The sequence below is a fragment of the Copadichromis virginalis genome, linkage group LG19 (genome assembly GCF_057382275.1).
Source record: "Copadichromis virginalis isolate Kocher_CV1m ecotype Utaka linkage group LG19, C_Virginalis_male_GT1.1, whole genome shotgun sequence".
NCBI lineage: Eukaryota > Metazoa > Chordata > Actinopteri > Cichliformes > Cichlidae > Copadichromis > Copadichromis virginalis.
The window spans coordinates 17942008-17964984 of NC_140636.1; the positions used below are offsets into that span (position 1 = coordinate 17942008).

The following is a 22977-nucleotide window of genomic DNA, read 5'->3' on the forward strand; positions in this document are numbered from 1 at the left end:
GAGTGGAAAGCCCCCCCCCCCACACACACACACACACACACACACACATGCAAATTAAAGACAGAAGCACAGGACTGCCCAGTACAGTTGCAAGAAGAGCACTTGGTCTAATCTTTGTGCCATCTTTTCTTTGTTGCAGGATCTTGATGAAGAAATGCCTCAGCAAGGCTCAGAAGCCATGCATTCTTCTTCAGTGCAAGATTTTGAAGAGGTAACATTGACCTAGGACAGATTTTAATGAATGTTTCTCATGCACGATGTGTACCTTACGCTATTTGCCAATAGTGAAATGGTCTATTCATCCTCTTGAGTGATGCATTTTTAGTAACTGTCAGATTACTGTTCTTTTGTCTTCATTCTCTATCTGTTACACACGAAGACTGAGACCAGCCAGATTCAGAAGACTGTGAGCTGCCTAAAGCCACAACCAAACAGCTTTCCAAACAATGATCTGGACCTGAAACATCCAGAGCCTGAAAGGGTAAATATAATCCAGTGTACCACTTAATGAACTAATAATTTAATCTATCATCATTCTTTATGGATGCTGTGTGTGTGTGTGTTTGGCAGTCACCTGGGTGTGATGTGATTTACATGGACGAAGTTTATTAGTTGATATCTGCAACTGAATTGAAAACACACCTTTCCAACTGTCCAAAACAAATAAATGTTGCAATATTTTGCTAACAGTGTCACAATCATCGTCTGGTGTGCACAACAATATCATCTTTGGACAAGTGCATTCAGTGTGTGGGACCGGTTTCCTCCCTCAAGTGGCTTGGCTTTAAGTGCAAAGGTGAGACATTTAGTGAATAGGTACAGTGTATAGTAAAAAGCATTAATAGAGTTCAACAAGTTAAGACGTGCTGAAATGAACACTGCTCCCTTTTTAATTAATGGGTGGTCACGTCTAATTAAAGAAATGCAGTATTACCTCATTGGTGCAGGACCTTGTAAAAATGGTATACTTGGGATTGTCCTCAATTCCCCATTCCATAACATAAACTGCTCAAAATAATAAAGGGAACACTTAAACAATGCGATGTTACTCCAAGTCAGTCACACTTCTGTGAAATCAAACTGTTCACTTAGGAAGTAACACTGACAACCAGTTTCACATGCTGTTTTGCAAATAGAGTAGACAACAAGTGGAAATTATAGTCAATTCACCATAATAAAGGACTGGTTCTGCAGGTGGTGACCACAGACCACTTCTCAGCACCTATGCTTTCTGGCTGATGTTACGGTCACTTTTGAATGCTGGCGGTGATTTCATTTTAGTGGTAGCATGAGACAGTCTACAACCCACACAAGGGGCTCAGGTAGTGCAGCTCATCTAGCGTAGCACATCAATGTGAGCTGTGGCAAGAAGGTTTGCTGTGTCTGTTAGTGTAGTGTCCAGAGCATGGAGGTGCTACCTGGATGTGGAGTAGGCCATAGGAGGGCAACAACCCAGCAGCAGGACCGCTACCTCCACCTTTGTGCAAGGAGGAACAAGAGGAGCCCTGCAAAATGACCTCAAACAGGCCACAAATGTGCATCTGTCTGCTCAAATGGTCAGAAACTGACTTCATGAGGGTGACTTGAGGGTCCAGCATCCACAGGTGGGGATTGAGCTTGCAGTCCAACACCATGCAGGATGTTTGGCATTTGCCAGAAAACACAAAGTTTGGCAACTTCAGCACGGGCACCCTATGCTCCTCACAGCTGAAAGGAGGTTCAAACTGAGCACGTGACAGTCTGGAGATGCCGTGGGGAATGTTCTGCTGCCTGCAACATCCTCCAGCATGATCATATTGGCAGTGGGTCAGTAATGGTGAGGGGTGGCATTTCTGTGCCTGCCAGAGAGCCTGACTGTCATTGGGTAACAAGATGAGGTCCTCGGACCCTTTGTGAGACCACATGCTGGTGCATTTGGCCCTGGGGTCCACCTAATGCGAGACGACACTGGGCCTCATGTGGCTGGAGTATGTCAGCAGTTCCTCCATGACAAAGGCATTGATGCTATGGACTGGCCCGCCTGTTCCCCAGACCTGAATCCAATTGAGCACATCTGGGACATCATGTCTCACTCCATCCACCACAAACTGTCCAGGGGTTGGCAGATGCTTTAGTCCAGGTGTTACACCCCGGCCTAGGCAACCGGGGTGCAACGCAGTAAAACAAAGATAAGGAAAATAAAACCACGAAGGCTCTCCACCAAAATCCCAAAACGAAAATATCCCATGACGAAAATATTAACAAACCCATTCACAACTATTTACAACAGACTATTTATTTACAACAAAACACCAAACTATTTACAACACGGGGGAGATCGCGACCATGACACACTGAAACACAGGGTTTAAATACATAGAGGGAGCAATCAGGAAATGGACCACAGGAGGGAAACACAGCTGGGGCAAATTAGAACTGACGAGACAGGGAAAATGTAAACTGAACACACTAAGATAACACAGACTTTCAAAGTAAAGCAGGAAATACATAAGTCATGCAAAAACAAAACACTGACACACCGAAACGTAACACCAGGTCTTGGAGGAGATCCTTCAGGAGACCATCCGCCACCTCATCCCGAGCATGCCCAGGCATTGTAGGGAAGTCGTACAGGCATCTGGAGGCCACACACATTCAACTACACACTTTCATGCCACTCAACTACCTAAAGAACAAAGTATTTAATAAGAATAATTCCTTCATTCACATCTGGGATGTCCTTTTTTGGGGGGGGGAGGGGGATTAGCAGTGTATGTGTAGTCATTAAAATATCCTTAATGTGAACAGTTTTGTTTTTTTTTGTTTTTTCAGCATTTGACATTACTGCAATGCTTTGACAAAAAACTACTTCACTTAAATAGAACTGCAAAGCTAAATTAAGTCTATCAAAATGTGTTTCAGTTTGTTTAGGGGTCTGGCACAAATCTTGCCTTGCAAAATTGGCAAATCAGAATTGCCACCAGTCAACACAGGTGTGTATCCCATTCATATTTGGCTTGACTTTTTTTCAGTTTATTTTTTACCTGTCTAAAGTATTGATCAATTAAAAAAACTTTTGTTCTTACATTCCAGAAAGAAGAAATTTCTGAATATTCAGGGGAGGATGGATTGCCACATTCAGTTCTGGATCAAATATCAAGCGATGATGATGGCAACCACAGCATATCAGAAGAAGAATATGTGCCAGATTCAGAGTCATATGATGAAGATTCAGATGAAGACATCTCATTATTGCCAAGCACATCAAAAGGTCTGCTATGCCAAGATGACATCTCCAAAGCGCATGAACAATCAGATTCAACGAATTTAATCCACAACTTGACAAAGGACAAGCCACAAGATAAAAGTGAGCTTTGCGAAACTGAATCAGAAAAAATGACTTTAAGTAAAAGAAATTACTGCTATTTTTGTGGCAAACCACAAGCTAAAATTTCCCGCCACCTGAAAACGCACAAAACGGCTCCTGATGTTGTGCATGCATTTTCCCTCCCTAGAGACTCAAACGAGCGTAAAAGTCTGTTAGAGAAATTGAGAAATAAGGGAAATTTTAAGCATAATGCTGCAGTTTTGCATGGTGGAGTGGGACCACTGAAAGTGAAGAGAAGACCCAAGATTAAAGCAGTAGAGGGAAAGTTTGCTCATTGCTTTTATTGTCAAGGGATGTATGTTCGCAAGGATCTTTGGAGACATGTCCGCAGATGTCCTAACAAACCAAAAGATGACACGGATAAAGAACCTGGAAGAACCAAAGTACTCGGCCTGGCTTTAACTCTGGAGTCTCAGTGTTATCCGCAGGTGTCAAGTGGAGTCTGGAAGGTTCTTGCTGTTATGAAACAAGATGAGATTGCCTCAGCTGTGCGAAATGACTTTACTGTTATTCAGTTTGCCCAGTCCCTCTACAATAAACATGGACAAGACCCTACAAAGTATGATTATATACGACAGAAGCTTCGTGAAGCGGGACGTTTGTTGTTGTGTCTGCGCACAGAATTCTCAGTGCATAACATGGAAGAAGCTATTAAGCCTGCTAATTTCCAGAGAGTTGTGCAAGCAGTAAAGAAAGTTTCAGGTTTTGATGAAGAGACACTGTCATACAAAACTCCAAGCCTTGCGCTGAAACTGGGACATACACTGCATAAAATGTCTGACATTATCCATTGTCGTGCCCTCATGACAGAGGATGAAGCCCTAATCAAGTCCACTGATGCGTTCAAGAAGTTGTATGTCTCCAAATGGTCTGAGATGGTGTCTCACCGTGCCTTGAACACATTGAGTGAGGCAAAGTTTAACAAGCCATCAACATTGCCCTTTACAGAAGATGTTCGGATTCTCCATCACTACCTTCAAAAATCTGCAGAAAGTGCCTTTTGCAGCTTGGAGAACGAAGCCACAGCTCAGAATTATGCCCAACTTGCACAAGTTACACTCTCACAAATCATTGTGTTCAACCGAAGACGTTCTGGAGAGGTTTCAAAGATGCGCCTCAAAAGTTTTCTTGAAAGAGACAAAACAGCACTCCACACAGATGTTGCCATGGGGCTCTCAGAAATGGAACAGAGACTCTGTAACTATTTCTGTAGAATAGAAATAATGGGAAAAAGGGACAGAAATGTTCCAGTTCTGCTAACACCAAGCATGCTGGATGCTCTGTCACTACTGGTTAGTAGGAGGCCTGACTGTGGTATTTGTGCCACTAATATCTACCTCTTTGCAAGACCCCGATCAATGAGTCATTACAGAGGAATGGACTCCTTGCGTGTTCATGCACACCAGTGTGGAGCAAAGCAGCCTGAGTATCTAAGATCGACACAGCTCAGAAAACATGTTGCCACACTCTCACAAGTCCTTAATTTGAAAAACAACGAACTTGATCAGGTTGCAGATTTCCTGGGTCATGATATCCGCGTTCACCGCGAATTCTACAGATTACCAGTTCCCACAACACAGCTGGCCAAGATTTCCAAACTGCTTTTAACACTGGAAAAAGGACAACTTTCCCAGATCCAGGGGAAATCACTGGATGAGATCAAAATAGAAGGTTTGTATTGAAAGGAGCAAATATTAGGGCAGTAGTTGAATATTATGCTTTATCAACCGAATTAAAACCTAAAAGCACAGACCATTCTGTTAAATGTCCATGATTTAAGGTTCTTGAAGTCTATTGTTTCATCACTTTGCAACATTTGGCAAACTGCAGAGTGGTGGCCTTAAATAGTAAAACTATGTACTATAATTTCCAGTATTTGTTCTGTATTTTGTCATATCTCGTTGTTAATGTGAGGTTTTTGGGGGGGTTTTCCCACAATTTCTCAGATGAAATTGCATTAAGTGATGCTGAAACAAAGGACAGTGAGAGTGAATCAGATGATGATGACACAGCACTCACAATGTTGGCGTGTGGCACCAGTGAGCCTGTACATGCAGTAGCTGATTCCACAAACACAGCGCAGCTCCAAGACACTGTAGATTGTGGTAAGTTACCACTAGCTTGGTTTCTGTGGATAAAATGTTTGTTACAAATATTAAAACTTAATCAAATTGTGTAATCAGCAGATGAAGGACCACTCACAATGCCTGCAGCAAGTGAGACTGCTGCTCCCTCTGAAGGTAAGGGGTGCAGTTGGTTCTCTAAGCTTATTATTGTTTCATCACTTTGCAACATATGGCAAACTGCAGAGTGGTGGCAAAAAGTCACTTGGATGAGTGACAAAATGTTTCTCCCACTGAAAACGCTACGTCCAGATTAACAGAATCAACGTTTTGGGATTTACTTACCTGGATGATTGAGCATGCATCAAGAGACTTTTATTCAACTTTTTATTCAGTCTTTTATTCACAGCGGAACACTAAATGTCTCATTTTAGAAATTTGATAAATTTTCAAAGAGAATTTTAGCTCGTTTTGATATTGATGGTAGCAACACATTTCAGAAGTTAGTACAGGGTAGCATCCATTCTTTTAACCACCAAATGTTTTTTGTTTTTTTTGTTTGGTTTTTTGTTTGTTTTAACTACTACTACTTTATATATCTTCCAGAGAAAAATGCTGCTCAATCCCACAATTCCCGAAGAGCTCCCAAAAACATGTGGTCCAAGGCTGAGGTTGCTGCAGTGATGAGGCATTTTAAAGACCACATAAACGAAGGGAAACTAGCCACCAAAAATGAATGCAGTCATTGCAAATTGGTAGAAGATCCGGTGTTGGCAGGAAGAACAGTTCAAAACATAAGAGATTTTGTAAGAAACAGAGGATTAACTGCAAAAAGGCAGAAAAAAATGAACTAAAATAACTGTTTAGAGAGCTGTGGTTTTACATCTTGGTCAGATTGCCAATTGTTGTTAACACTGATGTTCTGTTTAAAGAAAAAAAAGTTCTTGTTAAATACAGAAGTAGTTTGTATTTCATAATTTTTACATTTAATTTATTTAGGGTTTTTTTTGACGGGTTATATTTAAAATAAAAAATTATAAATGCATATTTTCTCCCCTTAATATTTACCTTTAAACTATTAAAATTCATTTTAAATGTTTTTAATTTTTCTGTTTTCTATATTTTTATATTTCTGTGGGAAGCGTGGGCATTTTTGTCCATAGATTTCTTTTTTTATTTATGGTTAAAATTAATGTTCAGATCCAAGAACACTAATAAAATGATGTTCCAGTAATCCTGTGTCCTGTCAGATGTGTATTCATGGTAATGATGAGCTATTTACATATTACATCATTGTCCCTTTAAAGACCCAATATTGTTTTTTTTGGACCTCATAAAACACATTGTTGTCAAGTGGACAATGTCTCCAGAAAACACAATAGAGTCTGGTTGGTGTGTATCAGTGTATCTAGACTTCTATAGGGAGTGTATGAGGTCTGAAGTGACCCAAATTTTTTTCAGATTTTTTCGAACACTTTAACCTCGCTCCCTTGGCTCTAAGTCCTTTCAAAAGGGTAGTCCACTTAAACCACCACCGGGCGGATTGACGTAGTATAGTCCCGCCATACCACATAGACCCGTATGTGTGTGTGTGTGTGTGTGTGTGTGTGTGTGTGTGTGTGTGTGTGTGTGTGTGTGTGTGTGTGTGTGTGTGTGTGTGTAAAATTAAATGAAAATAAAATATACAGAGGTCGGCAGTTGGAAATTGTGCAAAACAAGTGGCATTTATGTACAGTATGGAGTGCATAATTATTCTGTCCCCTGCGTGCGTGGTTCTGGTACACGAAGTGATGGATAGCTAAACATATGCAGTAGGCACTGAAAGCATTGACTGATGAGTCAGACGTGAAAGTAAAGTTGAGGGCTGTTTGCTTGTTTGTCTTCACCAACATGCATCTTACAGTGCTTTCCCAGAACTTTTGAAACTACAAAATAATACAAAAAAGAAATATACTAAAGGAAAATAAAGAATTATACATTTGCTACACGTGGCGAACAGATTTGGGCATTTTTATATATCTCCAAATATGCATCAAAACAAAAAAATTTGCATCACTTACTACTCATAAAGATGAAACACAATTTAAACTTACAAACAAAGCTTCTCAATGGCATAACACAGATGGATGCTGAAGGATTAAACAGGGAGATTTCTGGTTCGCCTCATTGTGCAAATCCCAATATTAAAATGGATTCCTGCATTACCCCACTCATGTGACCCTAAACATCCAATAGGAAAGAATACAAGCCAAGCCACAGAAAAATTCACTTGACGCAGTCTCCAAGCTAACCACTAGGACAGACCTTCCCAAAGTGTGGGGGCAGAGTCATGGCAGGGGGGGCGCGGTATGAAAAGGAAAAAAACAAAACGCTTGGACACTGCTAGCACGGGGCGCCCACAGAAACGCAAAGCAGGAGATGAAGCATAGCTGAATATGTTTCCAAACCAACTTCATTCTAAGCCAAAGACTAGAAAATATGGTGAAGCAAATCTTCCCTTTGATTTCACCTGCACAAGTGCAAAGGTAGGTCTCCCCTGCAGAATTGGTTTTCCCATCGTCGGGAGCGCGCGCTGGGCTCTCCAAATCACGGACAAACAGTATCCCACATTCTTGATTTTTAGTTCACAAACACTTGTTGTAATGACTAACTTCCTGACATTTTGGAGATGTTAGCTCTTTATACAGTAAAGTTACAGTGGGATAAAAATAATATCAGGCTGATCCTGCCAAATTTGTTCCCTCGGTTCAAATCACGGACAAACAGTATCCCTCAGTTGTTTATGTTTTTTAAAAAAAAATGTATTGATAGCAATGTTGAATATTATTACACAGGAAAAACAAACAAACAGCTACACGTAAAACAATCACACCGTGACGCCTCTGCCTTTGTAAATGGAGGGACAGTAACTGTGTATAAAACTTGAAGACAGTCAGATTAACAGTAACAGTATTTTGTCTCTATCTGCCATTCTGCAATTCATCTCATGTAAACAATAATGTGGCGCACAGCGTGACGTGAAAAAAGGCACATACCTTTGACATTGCGTGACGAACTCTATATTCTCGTAAAAGCAAAAAAGGAGTTTTAAAAAATCTCCGTTTTCGGTGATTTCAAACGGCGTTTACGTGTGGACGAAACAGCTGCGTTTTCAAAAATATCCGTGTAGGTGTGGACGTAGCGTAAAAGAGTTAGTAGTTTTTTTTCTTACTACCTGTAATTTATTGCAGATTACTTTTATTTGCTTAATTGTTTACTAAATGTTTGAGGTGTGAAATAAACTGCAATAAAGCAAAATATGGGTGTGTGGTTGGAGGATGTGGGGGGGGCAACATTTTTCATATAAAACAAAGGGGGGCCCAGCAAAAAAAGTTTGGGAACCACTGTGCTAGGAGATGCTAAAATGCTCAATGTGCACATAACATTACGATAATGATGAAGTTCCAGTAAGGTGAGGTGTCTATGAAGTGTTCAGCAGTCTAATGGCCTGATGGAAAGAAACTTTCTCTAAGTCTGCTTGTTTGGGACCGAATACTGCAGTACCTCCTGCCTGATTGAAGAAGTCTGAACAGTTTATGGCTGGGATTAGGGCTGGGCTATATCATACCGTTCACGGTAATACCGGTGTAATTTTGGGCAACGATGGGAAAATGAAATATCGCGATAGAATATGGGTAAAACGCGCATGCTCAGTGCCTATGTTTACGTACGCACATGGCGGCTACGCAGAATGAGAAGAGTGAAAGTGGATCGTTGAATGAAACAGATGAACCAGAATTGGTTTGTAAAAATGCTGCAACTTCAGTGGTGTGGAACTAGTTTAGCTTTTGTCCGTCAGATACACAACAAAGCACTATTTTTGGTAGAGCATGCTAGCGGGCCGTCGTTATTAATGTGTTGTTTGGAAAATACGGCACACATAAAATCAATCCTTTGATTTTCTGTAAAGTCGACAGTGCCCTTTATAATCCCGTGCGCCTTATGTATGAATTCTGGTTGTGTTTACTGACCTCGAAACGATTTTATGTACACGGTGCTCGAAAATCTGTCAAATGTTTTAGTACGACTTTGCTAAGCTACGAAGCCACCGCTTGATGGATTGTCGGAGCATTACGGCTATCGTAGGCAGGAGCCTCGCGGAGTGATACGTACTGTGCTTCAACATGATATTACCATATTGTGTGTGTATAACCTCTTTAAGTTTTGTGGATATTATACATGGTTATGCTGAGGATATGTCAGCCAATTTCCACTGGAAATGCCTTTTGGTTAAACTGTCAGCAAGGAATTTGCACTGTTAAATTTTTATATAACTTTAATGCACATAAAAAACAGCTGCTTGTTTAAGTGAAAATACATTGATGGGGTTTTTTGCACTAATAAAGTTGTGGAGTTGGAAAGTATTTTGTCTAGTGTCAATTATATCGTCAGTTATATCGTTATCGCAAATTTTCAAATGTATATCGTGATAAATAGTTTTGGTCATATCGCCCTGCTCTAGCTGGGATGAGTGGAGTCTTTGGTGATCCTCCCCACTTTCTCAAGCACCTCTTCCTGTAGATGTCCTGGAGGGAGGGAAGCTCATCTCCAATTATTCTTTCAGCACACCGCACCACTCTCTGGAGAGCTTTGCCGTTGTAAGCAGTGCTGTTGCCATGCCAGGTGGTGATGCATCCAGTGAGGATGCTCTTAATGGCACAGCGGTAGAAGGTCCTGAGGATGCGGGGGCTCATGTCAAATCTTTTCAGTCTCCTGATAAAGAAGAGTCACTGCTGCTCCTTCTTCACCGTTTTGTTTATGTGTACTGACCATGTGAGACCCTCTGCCAGGTGTACACCTAGGAAACGGAATCTGCTCACTCTCTCTACAGCAGCTCCGTTGATGGTGATGGGGGTGTGTGCTTCTCTGCACCTCCGGAAGTCCACTATCAACTCCTTTGTCTTTGCAACGTTGAAGGTAAGATGGTTGTCTTGGTACCAGTGGGTCAGAGCGCTGACCTCCTCCCTGTAAGCCGTCTCATCACCTTTGGTGATAAGACCCACCACTGTAGTGTCGTCCGCATTCTTCACAGTGATGTTGGAGTTGCTAGTGGCCGTGCAGTCCTAGGTGTAGAGTGAGTACAGGAGAGGGCTCAGTACACACCCCTGTCAAGCACCAGTGTTAATTATGAGGGGGGGATGAGGTGATGCTGCCCAGTCTGACCACTTGGAGTCTGTCAGACAGGAAGTGAAGGATTCAGCTGCAGAGAGAGCTGCTCAGTCCCAGATCCTGCAGTTCCCCTTCCCAGCTTCGAGGGAATGATGGTATTGAATGCTGAGCTGTAATCTACAAACAGCATTTTCACATACTCGTCTCTCTTCTCCAGGTGTGAGTTAAAGAAGATTTTTAACTTCTCTATGAATTCCCTGTTTAGATTTTTATGGACTTCAGATCCCCACCTAAATAAAGTTTTTTAAAAATAGGCTGTTAAGTTCTACAAGAGAACCTGCTCTAACATCTGAACCATGGTCAACTCAATTTACATGTACAAAAATGGCCCTAAAAAGAGCTAGTGATACACTACCTTGTGCGAAACCTTCACCTTAACATACATGACATTGCCAAAGTGAAAATGTCATTTCAGAATGCTTAAGAATATCCCTTAACTCTATAACACGTGTAAGCACTGCCATAGCCATTTGTGCTCCCAGCCTGTTCCATGCATCCAGCATGTGTGATTCCTTTAATATTTAATATATATTTTTTTCATATTTATAATTTTACCCAGTTCCTCTTTTACAGAAGACATTCTTGCAGTTTAACTGTATCTAAATTAGATTCAAAGCTAGTCAGTGGAAGACAGCTGATTGGCCATCAACAAAGTATAAAATTCAGTTGGCCTGTAAAACGATAATGAAGGGATCATTAGCCCAACTGAATTAGAAACTAGTATGCATGCTGGCTCAAATATAAGACACTTTTTTCTATAATCTGGAACAATTTCAGTTTGACAGATGACAGTGTTTAATTGTTTATGTTACAGAAACAAAACAGGGAAACACAAGCAAAGCTTCAAAAGAAACAGGTGCTCTGCCCTCCTGCTCACTGGTGATGATGGCAGTATCATAATAATGTAAATGACTTGTATATGTCACCTTGACATATACAGAGATATGTTTCCTCTATCTTACTGCCATCTGTCTTCATTATTGCCTTTTTCCTCACTTGTTCCTTCTCTTAATTTGAAGTTGACATTACAAAACTTCTCTGGATGTTGGAATTAGAATTACCAGGAAGAGCGATGGGATGGAGAGGGAGCATTGTTTCTGATCTATTTCCAGTGTCAACTCTTCTCTCTGTTCTTCAGATGAGCCCACCTACCCCTCTCTTTTAAAAGTCGGTCATCAAGCAGCTTAAAAGGAGATTTTGAACCTTTGATGTGAGGAAACAAAAGACTGACTTTGTTCTGCCAAGAACCTTTCATGTCCCTGAAATTAACTAGATGTCGAAAGTGAGAGATGGAGAGAAGGCAGAAAGGGAGAGATGGTGCAAAAAGAAAGACTCAGATGAAGGAGACAAGTCTGCCAGGTTTATCATTTGCCAAGTTTATATGATTAGTTAGAAGCTTGGGAGAAAAGGTTTTTGAACTTGTCCACAGAATTTGGCAGTTTATGTGAAAATGCCAAAAATTTGGGGATGTTTTCTTATTTCTGGATTTGTACCAGTTCTAATATGCTTGCTAGTTTGTTTTTGTACCAACAGTTCAAACCCCTCAACCTTTTGTTGTTTATGATGAAGACAGAAAACAGCAGAAAGTTTTATAATTTTATTTGGTTGTTGTTTACTTTTCTCTGTAGGACTGCCATTTTTCATCTTCACATTACTGTTTGCCTTTAGGAACATCCCGTCTCAGAGCGATGCTGAAAATCATTCCATGCTGTCTTTTTGTTAAACAAAAAGTTAAATTAGTTAAATTAAATTAACTCTTAAGCTCCCATAAATTTTATCAGTAGATCCAATCCAAAATGTAACAGAACAGAATAATGAAACAGACAACAAGGATACAGGGGAGGGAAATAATTGCTTGCTGAATTTCTAAGTTGTCTCACTTACAAAGAAATGAATAGTCAAATTTTTAAGGGTAGCTTCATTTTAATGGAAATATATTAACAAAATATTAACAAAAAATAAATTAAATCCAGAAAAATTGTTAGTTAATATCAGTTGATATTCTGTCTTTCATTAAAATTAAACTACCATAAAACATGAGAGACTGATTATTTGTTACTTACAAAATCATCAGGGAGATTTATTTTTCTTCAATGTTTTATTTATTTATTTATTTTTGCATATAACCACTTTGCTGGTTTTCTGGAGTTTATTGCCTACTGAAGCACATCTTCAATCAACATACAAACATTATCTGTGCAAGGATGAATGCTGCTGAAGTGAAACACAAATGTTCAGAATCAGAATCAGAATACTTTATTGATCCCTGGGGGAAATTATTTTTTGTTACAGTGCTCCATTTTAAACCAACATTAAGACAAGACAGACAATACGCTAACTAAGAATAGTACAATATATACATATATATACATACATACATAAGTCACTCATAAATAAATATTTGGAAAAGAAACATGTGTAGTTGTAGCAGCAAACAGTGTGTTAAGTGGATGCGTTGTACAGGGAGATGGCCACAGGCAGGAATGATTTCCTGTGTCGTTCAGTGGTGCTTTTCGGTAATCTCAGTCTCTCACTGAATGAGCTCCTGTGACTGACCAACATGTCATGGAGTGGGTGGGAGGTGTTATCCAACATTGTCTTTATCTTGGACAGCATCCGCCTCTCCGACACCACCTTGAGGGAGTCCAGCTCCATCCCCACAACATTGCTGGCCTTACGGATCAGTTTATTAAGTCTGTTGGCATCTGCGACCCTCAGCCTGCTCCCCCAGCATGCAACAGCATAGTTACAGTGGTTTTGAAGTCTTTTGACATTTGGCACCATCTGTGAGTGGAAATTTCTTGAACAGGTATTGAACAGCAGAAATTATTTAACTTTATTTACATGCCTACAAATGCTTGTCTTTTGAATATTTTTGGCACAGTTACCCACAGTCTCTTTAAATAGCCCGTTTCCCTTTAAACTCTGAGGGGCCGTAACTTTGGCTTCTATTGGCCAATTTGCATGATTGACCCCTCTTTTTAATAATTTAAGCCAATAGAATCACACGAACATAACCTTGTTTACATTAGTTCCACTAGTTGGAAGGTACAAAGTGAGAAAGTGCTGCTAAATTTATGTCACTCCCTCCTCCAGTCACGTGTCCACTACTGGGCTGAAAATGTCGAGATTTGGAAGCTTTTGTGGATACCATACATGCCTGTATTTACATAAAAGACCTGACTTCAAATGGTGAAACTGCATTTTGCCCCCAGTATAGGGGGTACCCGGCTTCTATCTAAATGGCACCAGATGGTGATAGCTATGGTTACAAAAAGACTTTATAAGTACATCTCTGTTAACATATTATTGTAAAAGAGCACTTTGATCTCAGAATGCATGCTTACTTGTGGGCCATAGAAATTTAAAAACTGGAATAGGAGAGTATTCAAGTATCAGGGTTCAGGAGACAGACACTGTCTCAAGTTATACAGCTGGGATCAGCTCTAGCGTATGCTGCTAAAAGCAAGCCACAATGCAGAATGGCTCTGTGGGAATAAAAATAAAATTAAAGCAAGCAAACAAACAAAAAACACCAACAAAGTGCATCCACTCTACCCCAAAAAGAACAGTGTTTTAACTTTAAGCACCTTTTATTAGATCTGAGATGCTGGCGAGTGATCATAAAATAAAATTGTATTCATGAAATGTCAAGATTTGATTAAAAATCTCTGAAAACTTTATTTAAGGAAAGTCAATCTTATTGATTGTAAAAAAAAAAAAAAAAAAAAAAAAAAAAAAAGAGCCCTTTTTTAGCTCAGTGCAAGAACGTGTGTTGATGTTGGTACATGTAGTGCAGGGTTTCCTGTTTTCTTCCTGTAATTGCCTTCCTTACATTTGCTGTGAAATTTTTTCATTTATTTCCTCACTGATTAATTGTTTCAGCAAATGAGACAAAAATTAAAGTGCAATAGGTGTCCAGAAATATTAACATGAACATTTTGTTAGCAAGATCTTCCTGTTGTTTTCCCATTATGTATATTTTCTCCATACCCTCATTTTTCACGGTCTGTCTTCTCCTTCTCTTGCCTCTTTGTGCGCTTTGTTATTGGCAACACAACAGAATAACTTTGCATGTGGTACAAGTCAGAGTTATATTTGAACATATCCTCCCGTGCAATCAAACACACATGCAAACAGACACTTTTATAATTGCATGCCATTTATGTGACATTTCTGTAATTGCATCGTGCAACGTGTTTTGTCTCACTGTTCCTCCATTGGACACATCATAAAAACATGTGTGGTCTCTGATATAAAGACACATGTGTATGCGTTTTCTGTTCCCGTGTGTGTGTGCGCGCGCGCGCGCGCGTGTGTGTAATGACATTGACACAAGGACAGAGCCAGTAGGTGATTTATCACAGATGCTTCTATTTCTCTCTTAATGTTCATTTCACAGTTAATTTGCCTCACAAATCAGAAAACCACAAAAGAAAATGAACAGGGATTTCCAGTGTCCCAATGAAACAAAATACGTACATGGCATCTTTCAAGTCCAGAAATAAAAGATAAAATGGAGGATTTACAAAACACAGTGTCTGGAAACGTCACATAACATGCCGGTAACTGAAATGTCTTCTAGAATATAAGATGACTTGAACAAAATGTTATTGTCCCTCGTGCACAAACATTGCTTCCTTGCATGTGTTTTTAAAATTGATGCCAGTGTCCCCTTTTTCTATATCAATAGCAGGTTGGATGTCAAGTTGGCAGTGTAATTTTTCTATTAGAGGTTTAGAGCAGTCATTTAAAATAACATAGGCTGACCTGTCGCTGCAAAGATGAATTTATGCTGAAATGCTTATACCCGTGGTGACTGACTAATTAAAACATCTCATATTGTAGTGGAAAGTGTGGACTCAAAATGCAGACTCGGATGATGGCTTCAATCAACAAGAATAAGACTTTATTTTGGTGTAGAAGTCCAATGAGCTCACAGGCAGCCATACAGGAAACAAACAAACACTAATACAACACAACTAGAAACAATACAAAGGCTTTAACAGCTGAGGAAATACAACCATAAAAATATCAAAGTAAAACAGGAAATATAATGAAAAAACCCAAAAAGAGATGAATTCTAAGTTTATTTTCCGAAAAGCAGAGAACTACATTTATTACTATAAAACCTAAAGATTAAACACAATACCAAACACACAACATTGTAACTTGTGGAAAGTACGCGTAGGTAAAAAATTGTAAGTAATCTCAATGTTATAAATGATAAATACGTTTTATGTAGTAGCAACATAAAAGACATGAAAGATTATTTTTGTAAGGTATAAAAATCAGGTATAATGCAACCTCAGTTCAACAACAACCTAATTGACAAAATTCAGAAGCACCGTGTGAAAAACCAAGTACATCTCATGATTCAGTACCTTCTAGAATCACCTTTAAACAACAGCAACTCCAAGTGATTTGAATTGTATTCTGTATGACTCACTCTCACATCGTTGCTTCAGTTCAGTGATGTTTGAAAGCGTTCAGTAATGCTCAGCTCTCTTAAGGTCCGGCCGCAGCATCACGGATGAGTCAGGTTCAGGACTGGACTTTTACTGAGCTGTTGCCAGATCTTGATCCTGTTGTTTTTCAGGGATTCTGATGTGCTTAAGATCTTGAGTTGTTTTTTGTTGTTGTTGGATAACCTAATTTTGACCAGCCTCACTCATTTGAATAATGTGGTGGTGGTTCTTGTTCTTGTCATTTCATCATCATCATCATCATCTCTGGGTGTACACCTATTTTTAAGACCTGTAGGGACTAGCCATTTGTTTGGAAGTAAAATCTTAGCATTTAAATACGTTGTTCTGCCTTTTTACCATGACTGTACACTTATGTGGGGGAACAAGCTGACTTTAATCCCAACCCATAGGCCTCTAGCTTTTAGAAAACAAACAGCTCTGAACAAATTACAACTGGCATGTTATTTGTTTGAATAATTGGAATACAAACCATACGATGCATCTGTTTAAGGATTAAACAATGTTCAATTCATGTTTCTTATGATGCATTTCTTCATCTGTAATGTTGATTCCAAAATTCCTCCTCCTCAAGTAGTTTGAGGTCATGATTATTTGTTCATCACGGCTCGTTAGTTTTCATTTTTTGCTTTGCTATGAGTGCGACGCTGAAAAGGCTGCTGAGCATGCCGGGGGTGACACAGAAAACATTATAGTGCAGGATTGTCTCTCCCTGGAGTATAAGTCACAGACTGTTCTACAGCAGTGTGAAGATTTTCTATCCTATATTTAAGCTGTATCTCATTAACACTCTGTTAATGTAATTCTTCTTGAAGCGGATAATGAACTGTCCCTATCACACCCTGACTTTGAAGATTAAGCTCACTCTCTCCATTTCAAACCTGCAGTCATGGTGGAGATTTGTGTGGATGAGGATCTGTCCATATGAAGACACGTGAAGTTTCTCCCCTGGGACTTTAAGTGGCTGTTTCTGTATCGGGTCATGGATGATAAATCATCTCTGCTCTGGCTCTGTGTGACAAGGCCAGTGCAGAGTGCAGCATGGTGAAGTACACTGTTATCGTGATTACTGATGCTGCAAACCCTGCGACAGCGTAGCGTTAGATTTTAAAAATGGACATGTTTGTTCTGCCCAAAAGTACAATGAATAATTGCATGTATGTGACAGCAGTGCGTGAAAATGAGAAGCGACCTCATCAGGAAGGTGGACAAACTCAGTTATGAGACCCAGTGTGTCACACTGGGTCCAATTTTAATGAATTGCTACATTTTAAGGAGCTGTTAGTTCTGTTCATATCAAATATATATGTGTGCAATTAAACCTGCTGCTTGTATCAGTTCTAAACTATAAATCACTGTCAAATGTTTATTTTCCATTACCAAGGATAACTTAAGTAAAAAAAAAAAAAAAAAAAAAAGAATAAAATAAAAAAAATGGTTGACATGATTAATGGTTTGGATTGTTCACCAGTGGTAGTCTGTTTATTTTTATTGATTTAGAATAAACTTAAAAACTTGTATTCACTTTAATATATTGGCACTTTTGTCATTAAATTTCTATCATTTATTTAAATGACAGTTTTATGGAAAATATTCAACAGCCGTCCTACTTTATTCCATAAATTAACAGCTATAAAGCGATCCAGCAGAGTTCAAGTTTGGGATTTAGTATATATTACAAAGTGAAAGTTAGCAGATATAATGCTCTCAGTAATGGTATTTGACTGTTTCACAGTTGAGATTTCTCGTGATGAACTGTCATGCCAGCTCAATCTTATAGCAAAACTTGTCATATCATGAAAATGCAAGTTGTTTGTGTTTATGGACACAATCCAATGATTCCAACCTGCAAATGTGGACTTTTAAGCGATAAAGTGGAAGGTGTGTCACTCAGTACCTACATTGCATTTTTCCATTTTGGCTAATAGACATGGCCAGGATGGCCTGGGGAAGGTTGTGCAATTGTGATTGAGTACATCTGTGAAGGTTCTCAGTCATCCAGGTCAACGTAGTCTAAGTGTAGCGAGGAATGCCCAGACCTCTACATTGGAGAGACCAAACAGCCACTTCACAAGTGGATGGCACAACATAGAAGAGCCACCTCCACAGGACAAGACTCAGCAGTCCATCTGCATCTAAAGGACAAAGGTCACTCTTTCAAAGATGCCAATGTTCACTTTTTGGACAGAGAAGATGGATGGTTTGAAAGAGGAGTGAAAGAAGCCATTTAGGTCCACTGTGAGCGACCATCTTTGAACAGAGGCGGTGGCTTACGACACCAACTGTCTACCATCTATAATCCACTTTTGAGATCCCCTCCCAGACGCCTTAACATCCATTCACACCTGGGTCATCTGACCTCAGGAAATCACATGATAGGGTGGGGCCAGGTTTCACAATGAGCTCACCCGAAACCCTGGCTGATTGTGACCCATACCCGTTTTCACACCTAAATCTGGGACTCTCCACCATTTGAACCTTAGAACTGAAGAAGCTTCTCGGATGAGAGGTGAAACATCTTCAAGCAACTGTATGTCACCATCATGTCAATACCAACGAAAGTCTCGGAAATGATTCCAAAACATTATCGACTCTATACCAAGAATTAAAGCAGTTCTAAAGCAGAAGATGTTCCAACTCATTACTAGAAACGTGTACTTAATGAAGTGGTCAGTGACTGTAAATGAGTACATCAAAGAGGGGTAAGATGAAAAATTAAGTTCAGGAACATGCAATGTGTGAAAATTGACGTCCAGAAAAACAAATCAATAAATGAAAAGTTGTGACTATTTCACAAAGTGCTGAGACTGTTGAGCGTGCACAAAAGAAAGAGCAGATGATTAGACCAGCTGGAAGTTTTCCTAGATTCGTATCACTCTTCATTTTCCAGAGTCTCTACAACAGAGGAAAGGTTTTCCACAGAAATGTTATATTTGTGGCTGTAAGGCAGGGAGTTGTGCCTGTCTGCATGTGTTCCACTCCAGGAAAAGGAAAATAAAGTGAGGGGGATAAATAATCTTGTTTCTATAAAATCAAAAGAAACAGATCAACAAAGCCAGAGTGCTGGTTCTTAAAAAAAAGAAAAAGTTAAAATCACAGAATTACCAAAATAAAATTAATACTCCCCCGTTAGCTGGAGAACATAACTACTGCCTAGCAGCTCAACACAGCGCTGAAGCTGGCCCACTGGGGCTGGTTGACTCCTCTCCTCAGCTTTTCTACTCAGTGCTGATTACTGAGTGGAGTCAGCTGTGCACTGTCTCCACAGGAGAAATGAGGTGGCAGCTGAGTTAGGAAAACCAGGACACACCCATGCAGAAAAACACAGTAGGCCTGCTAGGGCTGAAACAATGTGCATGTGCACAAGGAGCCACATCCATGATTTCTTAGAATCAAGGATTGATGGATAACACTGTATGAAAGCTACTCCTCTGCAGATATGTGTAGGCTCGCTTTATGACAAGTAAACCAGTGGGTCTCTCATTACACGGTTAAAACTTCAGACTCAGTGTCTTCGAGAGCAGCTGGTGATTATAGTCCTTGTCTTGCTCTGCAGCCTCAGTGTGTGTGGCACACTGGCACATGAAGCTCTCCGTCTGCTTTCATGGTAGCCACATCAGGTAGACAAACACCAGGATTCTCCTTTAATTAGAAATGATTGAAGATCGATTATCCTAATATAAAAACGCACTGATGTCTATTAACTTATACATTAATTATCAAGACTTGACATAAAAAACCAAGACTCTGATGCCACAGTTGATTGGTGATAACAGAGACATGTTCTTCACAAACCTTGAGAAAGTGATTGATGGATTTTATCTAATTTTCCATGACTGAATGGAATAACTTTGAAATACTGAATAACAAGGAACACAATGAACACAGGAAATGTGCTCTGCTTGGGTTAGGGCACTGCTGCAGAAAGAAATGAGATAAATCTGTGTGAGTTACATAAATTTATCCTTGAGCTGGAGAGTTCATTAATCAAAGGAAGCAGACTCTTGTAGGAGTTAAAGCAGAGAGGATGAGGATGTGGCTGTCTGTCTTTGTTTCCTCCCATCCTTTCTCCCTTTTAATCTGAAAATGTGCACCACAGTTCTCTTCAGTAAAGACTATTAAAAATAGAGCTATAAACAAATAAAACAAGAAAAAGGATGCTGCTGCCTTCACTTACATGCAGTCACTGCGCAGGTTGTTAGCATTACACAACCTATACAGGGTGGGCCATTTATATACACTCAACAAAAATATAAACGCAACACCTTTGTTACTGCTCCCATTCCCCATGGGATGGACGTAGAGACCTAAAATTCATTCCAGATACACAATATAACCATCCCTCCCAAACAGTGGTCACAAATCAGTCCAAATGTGTGGTAGTGGGCACATCTGCTATATTGAGATAATCCATCCCACCTCACAGGTGTGCCACATCAGAATGCTGATCTGACATCATGAGTAGTGCACAGGTGTACCTCAGACTGCCCACAACAAAAGGCCACCCTGGAATGTGCAGTTTTTTGCGCTATTGGGGGTCTGGGGACCCAGAACCGGTCAGTATCTGGTGTGACCACCATTTGCCTCATGCAGTGCAACACATCGTCGCATGGAGTCTATCAGATTGTCACTTGTGGCCTGTGGAATGTTGGTCCACTCCACTTCAATGGCTGTGCGAGGTTGTTGGATATTCGTGGGAACTGGTACACGCTGTCGTATACGCCGGTCAAGCACATCCCGAACATGCTCAATGGGTGACATGTCCGGTGAGTATGCTGGCCATGCAAGAACTGGGACATTCTCAGCTGCCATCTGCCCTGAACAATGTGAACCATGATTCATCCGTGAAGCGCACACCTCTCCAACGTGCCAGACGCCATCGAATGTGAGCATTTGCCCACACAAGTCTGTTACGGCGACGAGCTGGAGTCAGGTCAAGACCCCGATGAGGACGACGGGCATGCAGTTCAGTTCCTGTGCTCAGATAGCCGATTCTGAGAACTCACGACTGCATCGCTCAGTGATGTTATTCTGAGTGAACTTCTTTTAGTCCATGTACTATTTCAGCAGCATATAAATTAGTGTCTAATTCCCCTCTTTAAGTTCCTGAAACTTCTTCTATTTTTTCAACTGCAATTTTGTGAAAAATATGGTTCAGGGCCCAGAACTGGCCAGTTAAACATGTCACTAGCCTCCAAAAGTAACCCTCTGCCTCCCCTGCAAAAAAAGCAATAAAAGGTTTAGCAGTGTTTCTAAACGTGCTAAAGGACGCACACCTATGTTTTCTTAAAAACATGAATAAATCATACTTTGTGACAATTAGTCATATTGTCAGCTGTAATTTTGATGGACTGAGTTTTCTGCTCAGCAGCCTCAGCTAACAGTGTAGCAGCACATGAACCATTTCTCAGATAGTTACACCCAACAAAGATTGTTTCAAATCTTTAAAAACAAACTCTTCTTTGTAACTCTGTTTTGCATGCTTCTGTGTCAAAGAGCCGGAAGGAAGGATAAAAGCAGATAACTGAAAATTAGCATTCTAAATGGGTAATCTGAAGCTTCAACCACAGAGAAAAGAGAAACTAGAAATCAACCCTTCTTGACTAAGTGAATTTACTTCCTGTTTAGAGCTGCAGATCAATTGGGCACATCAATCACTGGCCCAAAAACCCAAAAATCTGATCTGGTGAAGTTTTTTGTGGTAAACAGCTCTACACAGCATAGTTGTATTTAAGTACATGTGACAGGCACATAATCAGTTTTCAGGTTCTGGAGGTAAGCTGTATGTGCAGCCATTTCTGTGCCACGGAAAACCAGCTTTGCACTGAGTTAGTCAGCATGTGATGCCAGTTTGCAGACTTGCCAACTTTAAGGCTTAAGATACAAAACCTCAAAGCGAAGTCACTTTAAACTTATGAAACCAGAGAGTTTTAAATCCTCCAGGGATTCTCTCGCAACTTCCTGGAACTTAACCTGAATGTTAATAATCCTCATTATTATGCACAACAAGACCACCTCCATTTCACTTTTTGCAGAATCCTATTTTGACAGGATCCTGGTCTGTTTTACATGCATGTTAATGATTTAGGTTTGAGGATTTCTGGAGCTCAGACAGGATAACAATCCCAAGAACAATCCAATTTTGAATCAGAAACAGAAGAGTTTAGTCAATACAAGAGCTGTGTAGACACAGCAGGTCAATAATCATTTGAGTTTACTGGATTTACTGAACAAACCACAGGCAACATGGGTACACAGCACCTTTGATGCATATTGTTGCCTAACAAAGAAATGACTTGAAAATATTTAGAGTAAACAATATTGAATATGAGGTCATACTTGGCTCGATATTAGCTATATTTTCATTTTTGACAAAAACCATGTTGGGAATGGGTATTTGCTGCAGAAGCACCCAAAACTATGTTTGTTTGTCTGAAAGCATTTAGATGACCTGTTTGATTTTTCAGTCCAGTTCCAACAACACTGGTAAACAAATTTAAATGAGCTAATTTTAGATGTGCAGTTAGTGAAGGGTATGGCAAATCAGCAGTGTAATGTTGACAGTTCATTTCACAAACAGTGCCATTTTCCTCTCAGTATAATAAGAACTATACCCCGGAGGTATGCTCTGGCGCTGAAGGATAAAACAGACTCAACTGTACTGTCACTTTCCCTAATTTAGGAAACGTGTACTTCGAGGGCTAAAGCTGGTAAGCTGTGGAGGTACAGTAGGGGTAAAAGACATTATTATACAGTGACAGAAACCTAGTAGGTTTTTTTTTTAGCTCTCATAGGTGAATTGTTCTAAAAGCACTGAAAGGGTGCCTGAGGTAATTATATTTTGAGATTAAAT

The 22977-nt window shown here is 39.9% G+C and overlaps 1 protein-coding gene across 2 annotated transcripts; it reads left to right on the forward strand.

Moving 5' to 3' along the window:
* Positions 1 to 383: 383 nt before the first annotated feature.
* LOC146685905 (uncharacterized) lies at positions 384 to 6664 on the forward strand. Of its 2 annotated transcripts, none has more exons than XM_085441723.1 (7): positions 384 to 481; positions 691 to 796; positions 2902 to 2972; positions 3073 to 5038; positions 5314 to 5472; positions 5551 to 5607; positions 6037 to 6664. In XM_085441723.1, the coding sequence occupies exons 4-7, from the start codon at positions 3376 to 3378 to the stop codon at positions 6282 to 6284; spliced, it is 2127 nt and encodes a 708-aa protein (XP_085297849.1). In that variant the 5' UTR covers positions 384 to 481; positions 691 to 796; positions 2902 to 2972; positions 3073 to 3375; the 3' UTR covers positions 6285 to 6664. The 2 variants fall into 2 exon arrangements, with proteins under 2 accessions (XP_085297849.1, XP_085297851.1); XM_085441725.1 differs by having other exon boundaries at positions 5554 to 5607.
* The last annotated feature ends 16313 nt before the right edge of the window (positions 6665 to 22977 follow it).